Genomic DNA, 6,439 nt, shown 5'->3' with positions numbered 1-6,439 from the left:
CTACAGGACCCCCCCAAACCCTATAGACCCCCCCAAATCCTATAGGACCCCCAGATCCTATAAAGAGTCTATAGGACCCCCCCCAAATCCTATAGGACCCCCCCAAATCCTATAGACCCCCCCCAAATCCTATAGGACCCCCCCAAACCCTATAGACCCCCCTAAATCCTACAGGACCCCCAAAATCCTACAGGACCCCCCCAAATCCTATAGGACCCCCAGATCCTATAAAGGGTCTATAGGACCCCCCCAAACCCTATAGACCCCCCCAAATCCTATAGGACCCTGCCAGATCCTATAGGCCCCCCCCCCAAATCCCCTAAAACTCCCCAAAGGCTCCGCTCTCGAAATGAATTTTATTGCAAACAAAGGTACAAAAACGGCACCGACCGTGTACACCCCAAACCGCCCCAAAATTGTACAGAACCCCCCCAAAATGTACAGGGCACCCCCAAAATGTACAGCCCACCCCAAAATTGTACAGGGCATCCCTAAAAATGTACAGAACCCCCCCCAAAATGTACAGGACCCCCCCCAAAAATGTACAGGACCCCCCCCAAAAATGTACAGGGCACCCCAAAATTGTACAGGGCATCCCTAAAAATGTACAAGGCACCCCTAAAAATGTACAGAACCCCCCCAAAAATGTACAGAACCCCCCCAAAATGTACAGAACCCCCCCAAAATGTACAGAACCCCCCCCCCAAAAATGTACAGGGCACCCCTAAAAATGTACAGGACACCCCCAAAAAATGTACAGCCCACCCCAAAATGTACAGGGCACCCCAAAATGTACAGGACCCCCCCAAAATGTACAGGGCACCCCATAATGTACAGACCCCCCCCAAAAAATGTACAGGACCCCCCCAAAATGTACAGGGCACCCCAAAATGTACAGACCCCCCCCCAAAAATGTACAGGGCACCCCAAAAAATGTACAGGGCACCCCAAAATTGTACAGCCCCCTATGTACACCCTATATACAAATGTACAGCCCCTTTTTGGGGGGATTTGGGGGGATTTTGGGGGTCTGCCCCCCCCCCCCCAGCACCATCCAGGGGGGGTCCCCCATATCCCCCCCCCCATAAAAAATATACAGCCCCTCCCTCCCCAAAAACCCCCAAATTCACCCCAAATTCGCCCCATATACAACATATACACACCCCCCCGGGGGGTGGGGGGAATTTGGGGGGTGGTCCTGACCCCCTCCCCCCTCCCAGCACCATTTTGGGGGGGTTCCCCTCATTTTCCTCCCCAAAACCCCCCCAATTTACAGCATTTACAGACCCTTTTTTGGGGTGTTTTTTTTTGGGGGGGGGGGGGGGGGAGGAGCTCCCCCTTCCTGCCACATTTTTGGGGGGGCCCAGCCCAATTTTGGGACCCCTGCCCCAATTTTGGGACCCCCGCCCCAATTTTAGGACGCCCACCCCCCCAAATAAATAAATCACACAAATAAATAAAATTGGGGGGGGGGTGGGTGGGCGCAACCAACTCGGGCGGGGGGGGGAGGGGGAGAGTTGTGCCTTGTCACTTGGGGAGGGCGGGTCACAGATCCCCCTGCTGTCCCCACGAGTGTCCCGTGGGTGTTTTCCTGGTGTTTCTAGGTGTTTTCCAGCTGTTTCCAGCTGTTTCCAGGTGTTTTCCAGCTGTTTCCAGGTGTTTTCCAGGTGTTTTCCAGGTGTTTTCGGGGTCAGTTCCCCCCCCGCGCCGCCAGGGGCGCTGCGGGCGCCGCCCCGAGCCAGGGCGCCACCCAGCGGAAGAGCGGCCCCCAGAACAACCCCCGGCCGCGCCGCTGTGGGGACGAGCCGTAATTAACCGTAATTAACGCCGGTAATTAACGCCGCTCATTAGCGTAACCCCTCCATTACAGCACCTCCCGCCACCCAAAACACAACCCCGGCAGCAGCAGTGCTGGGATGGGGGGAAAAACGAGGGATTTTTGGAGGGATAGCCCAAAAAAAACAGTCGCGTCCCGCCCGGTTTTGGGGGTGTTGCTACGGAATTTTTGGGCGTTTTCCCTAAATTTTGGGGGGTCCCCTCCAATTCCAGCCTCTCCCACCCCTCCCCAAAATGCAGCCCCTGGGAGCAGGAGTTGGAGGGACGGTGCTGGGATGGGGAAAAAGAGAGATTTGGGGGAGGGCGTCCCCTAAAAAAGCCTCCAAAGAGGGGTGTTTGGGCTGATTTTGGGGTGTTCCCACTCAATTTTAGCATTTCTCCCCGAAATTTTGCAGTGTTTCGGAGGAATATCCCACCCAAAATAAGTCGCGTCCCGCCTGGTTTTGGGGGTGTTCCTACTAAATGTTTGGGCGTTTTCCCTAAATTTGGGGGGGGTCCCCTCAAATTCCAGCTTCTCCCACCCCCCAAAACCCACCCGTGGGATGATAGTACTGGGGATGAGGGGAAAAAAAAAAAGGGATTTTAGGGGTTTTCTCCCCAAAAAAAGTTGTTTGCAGGGGTGTTCTGGCTGATTTTGGGGTGTTCCCACTCAATTAGGTGTCTCCCCTAAATTTTGGGGTGTGCCCCCAATTCCAGCCTCTCCCACCCCACTAAAATCCAGCCCTGGGGGAGCAGGACTTGGACGGATGGGGGGGGGGAAAGGAGGATTTTGGGGTGTCCCCCCCCAAAAAAGCTCCCTAAGGATGACCCCCCCCAATTTAAACCCATCCCCCCTAAATTTTGGAGCTCTTAATTTTGGGGGACCCCACCCCAAAATACACCAGAAAACACCAGGAATGGGCTGGGGAAGGAGAAGAATTTTGGGTAACCCCCCCCCCCCCGCTTTAAATTTCCTGGTTCCCCCCCAAATTTTGGGGTGTCCCCCGCCCCCTCCCTCCCCCAAATTTTGGGGTCCCCCTCACCTGGCGCTCGTAGCTGTGCTGGAAGGCGTCTCCCAGGAGCCTCAACCGCGCCCCCAAAATCTGCTCGGGGCTGGGGGGGGCCGCGGGGGGGGGTCCGGGCAGGTGCCCATTGGGGACAGCCCCCCCCTCAATTTGGGGGGTCCCCTCGTGTTCCGCGTCCTCCGTGGGGGGGAAAACACCTGGGGGGGGAGGGGGGGGGGTCAGGATGGGCCACACACCCCCCCCAAAAAATGCGTGGGGAGGGGGCTTCCCATGGAATGGCTCGGGATGGGAATTGGGGACCCCCCCCCCCCCCCAGGAATTGGGGACCCCCAGCCCAGCACTCACCGTGGGGTCCCCAACCATAAAGTCCCAAATTGGGGGGGGTCCCGGGGGGGTCCCCGCAGCTCAGGCGCGTTGAGGGGGGGGTCCCGCGTGGAGGGGGAGGGGGGGGAGGCGCCGCGCCCCCCCCGCCCCCCCCGCAGGCGGGGTGCGAGGGGAGGGGGGCTGGGGGCTCCCCGAGGGTCCCTTCCCGCAGCGGTCTGGCCATCGCTCCCGGGGGGCTCTGCGGGCGACACACGCGTGGGTTCCGATCCCTAAATTGGGGGGGGGGGGTCGTCCACACCTCCCTCCCCCCCCCAAAAAAAAATAAACCCAGCGGCCGCCAGGGGGCGCGGCGGGAGCGGGCGGTGTTTGTAAACAAACCGGGCTGCGACCCCCGGCCACGCGTGGGGACCCCCGCGTGTTCCCCCCCCCCCATCCCACACCGCGTGTCCCACCCCCCCCACGAGACCCCCCCCAGCCCTGCCCGCGCCGTTGGGGGGGGGGGGGGGAAAGGGGCTCAGCGTGGGACCCCCCCCCTCCCCATTTAAAAACCCGCGGGGGTCCGCGCCCCCCACGCCCCCCTCACCCCACGCCCCCCCAGGTCCCTGTCACCCCCGCGTGTCCCCTCCCCCCCCCACCTCCCCACGCTACCGAGGGGCTGCGACCCCCGCGTGGGTCCCCCTCACCCCGAAAAGGGGTGGGGATGGTGGGGGGGGGGGGGGGGGTCGTGTTCCCTCCGTGTCGCGCGTGGGTCCCCCCCCCGTCCCGCGTCGCTCCTCTCACACCCTCCCCCCCCCTTCCCTCCCCACCACCCCCCTCACCCACCCACCCACCCACCCACCCATCCGGGGTGGGGGTCCCGAGGCTCCGCGACCCCCACCCACCCCACGGGGCCGTGCCCGCGTGTTCCCCCCCCCCCCCCAGTCCCAGCCGGGTGTCCCCACCCCCGACCCCCGCGTGTCCCCGTCCCGCGCCGCGTCCGCTCTCCCCTCACCCCCCCCCCCCCCAATTCTGACCCCCGCGACCCCTCCCCACCTTCCCCCGTTCACTGTCCGTCCCCCCCCCCCCCCCCTCCCGCATCAATCCCCGCGTGTCCCCGCGCTGTCCCCGCGACCCCCCGAGCTCTCCCTCTCTCCTCCTTCTCCTCCTTCTCCTCCTCATTCCCGGGGGTCTCCCCTCGCCCCCCTACCCCGTGTGCCCCCCTCGGGACCCCCTCCCCGCACTCACGGCAGCCGCATGAACCGCTCGGGACGGGCGCGTTCGGCACCGGCGGCGGCACCGGCTCGGTCTGGCGGCGGCGGCGCCGCGCGCGCGGGGGGGGGGACACGCCCACGCGTGACGTCACCGCCCGCGCGTGACGTCACCGCCCCGCCCCGCCCCGGACAAGTTCGGGCTTGTGCGGCCGCCCGGGGTGGGGGGGGGGACAGAGAAGGGGGGCGGGGGGGGGGGATCCCCCCCACCTCCCCCTCCCCAAATTGTGATCCACCCCGCCCCAAATTTGGGATAGTCCCCGCTGGAATTGAGAGAATCCTTCCCCCCCCCCCCAAAAAAAAAAATAATTGGGACACCCCCAAAATTCCCACCACGATTTGGGACCTTCCCCCCCCCCCCCCCTCAAAATTCCCGCCATGAATTGGGACTCTTTCCCCCCCCCCCCAAAAATTCCCACCCCGCATTGGGACCTTCCGCCCCCCCAAAATTCCCGCCACGAATTGGGACTCTTTCCCCCCCCCCCAAAAATTCCCACCACGAATTTGCACCTTCTCCCCCCCCCCCCCCAAATTCCCACCACGAATTGGGACCTTCCTCCCCCGCCCCCCCCAAAATTCTGGCAAAACTCCCTAAAATCGCGCCCCCCCACTGACATCGGGACCCCCCCCCCAAAATTCTGACGAAACTCCCTAAAATCCCCCTCCCCCCCCCCAGAGACCGGGACCCCCCCCAAATTCTGACAAAACTCCCCAAAATCGCGCCCCCCCACTGAGACCGGGACCCCCCCCAAATTCTGACAAAACTCCCCAAAATCGCGCCCCCCCCCAGAGACCGGGACCCCCCCCAAATTCTGACAAAACTCCCCAAAATCGCGCCGTCCCCCCCCCTCCCCGACATCGGGACTCCCCCCAAATCCTCACACACCCCAAAACTGCGACCCCCACCCCAAAACAACCATCTCCCGCCCCCCAAAATCCCGGGGGTGCTCGGGGCTCCACGTGGGTCCCGTGTCCCCCCTCCCCACGCGGGGCTTTCCCACCCCCTCTGCCGGGGGGGGGGGTCCCGGGGCGGTCCCGGGGGTCGCCGCAGCCACTCAGCCGCCGCCCCCCCCCCGTTTCCAGGCGAAGCTGCGGCCGCCGCCGCCCCGGTAACAGCGGGAAGGGGCCAACCAGGCGCCGCCGCCGCCGCCAGTCCCCGCCCGCGACCCCCGGGACCCCCGGGACCCCCCCCCAATATCTCGGGACACGCGTGGGAAAGGGGAGGGGGAAGGGGGGGGTGTCACGGCGTGACCTTTGACCTCTGACCGGGGGGGGCTCCCTCCTCCTCCCCCCCCCCCCCCCCCCACGGTCCCGTTCCCCGCCGGTCACGGCGGCCCCGCCCCCCGGGCCCGCGCGCCGCCGCGCCGCGCGGTGATTGGACGGAGCGGCCGCGGCCGCAGCCAATGGGAGAGCGCGGAGCTCGCTGTCTCCAGCGGAGCGCGGGAGAGCGCGGGAAAAAGGGGGGGGGCGGAGGGGACAGAGAGGGGACAGGTGAGAGAGGGGACAGGTGAGAGAGAGAGGGGACAGGTGAGAGAGAGAGGGGACAGAGAGGGGACAGGTGAGAGAGAGGGGACAGGTGAGAGAGAGAGGGGACAGAGAGGGGACAGGTGAGAGAGGGAGGGGACAGGTGAGAGAGAGAGGGGACAGGTGAGAGAGAGGGGACAGGTGAGAGAGAGAGGGGACAGAGAGGGGACAGGTGAGAGAGAGAGGGGGGACAGGTGAGAGAGAGGGGACAGAGGGGACAGGTGAGAGAGACGGGACAGGTGAGAGAGAGAGGGGACAGAGAGGGGACAGGTGAGAGAGAGGGGACAGGTGAGAGAGAGAGGGGACAGGTGAGAGAGACGGGACAGGTGAGAGAGAGGGGACAGAGAGGGGACAGGTGAGAGAGAGAGGGGACAGGTGAGAGAGAGGGGACAGGTGAGAGAGAGAGGACAGAGAGGGGACAGGTGAGAGAGAGAGGACAGAGAGGGGACAGGTGAGAGGACAGGTGAGAGAGAGAGGGGACAGAGAGGGGACAGGTGAGCGAGA

General features: G+C 64.1%; 1 protein-coding gene across 1 annotated transcript; it reads right to left on the bottom strand.

Moving 5' to 3' along the window:
- Window positions 1–1,588: 1,588 nt before the first annotated feature.
- On the bottom strand, window positions 1,589–4,525 carry LOC309583800 (uncharacterized protein). Its single transcript, XM_082299613.1, has 4 exons — window positions 4,389–4,525; window positions 3,186–3,402; window positions 2,859–3,037; window positions 1,589–1,792 (listed from the first exon to the last, which is right to left on the bottom strand). The coding sequence occupies exons 2-4, from the start codon at window positions 3,385–3,387 to the stop codon at window positions 1,691–1,693; spliced, it is 483 nt and encodes a 160-aa protein (XP_082155739.1). The 5' UTR covers window positions 3,388–3,402; window positions 4,389–4,525; the 3' UTR covers window positions 1,589–1,690.
- Window positions 4,526–6,439: the final 1,914 nt, after the last annotated feature.

This window comes from Coloeus monedula (genome assembly GCF_965178545.1).
Source record: "Coloeus monedula genome assembly, chromosome: 33".
NCBI classification, from domain to species: domain Eukaryota; kingdom Metazoa; phylum Chordata; class Aves; order Passeriformes; family Corvidae; genus Coloeus; species Coloeus monedula.
Note: the sequence above shows the minus strand (reverse complement) of the source record. Positions and strands in the feature narration are given on the sequence as shown.

What these genes read in the sequence shown, in the direction of transcription:
- LOC309583800 (XM_082299613.1), bottom strand. Translation starts at nt 3,387, where the DNA reads ATGGCCAGACCGCTGCGGGAAGGGACCCTCGGGGAGCCCCCAGCCCCC. An exon ending in TTATGGTTGGGGACCCCACG is followed by an intron (nt 3,038 to 3,185) that starts GTGAGTGCTGGG and finishes CTCCCCCCCCAG; the next exon opens with GTGTTTTCCCCCCCACGGAG. An exon ending in AGCACAGCTACGAGCGCCAG is followed by an intron (nt 1,793 to 2,858) that starts GTGAGGGGGACC and finishes TCGTCCCCACAG; the next exon opens with CGGCGCGGCCGGGGGTTGTT.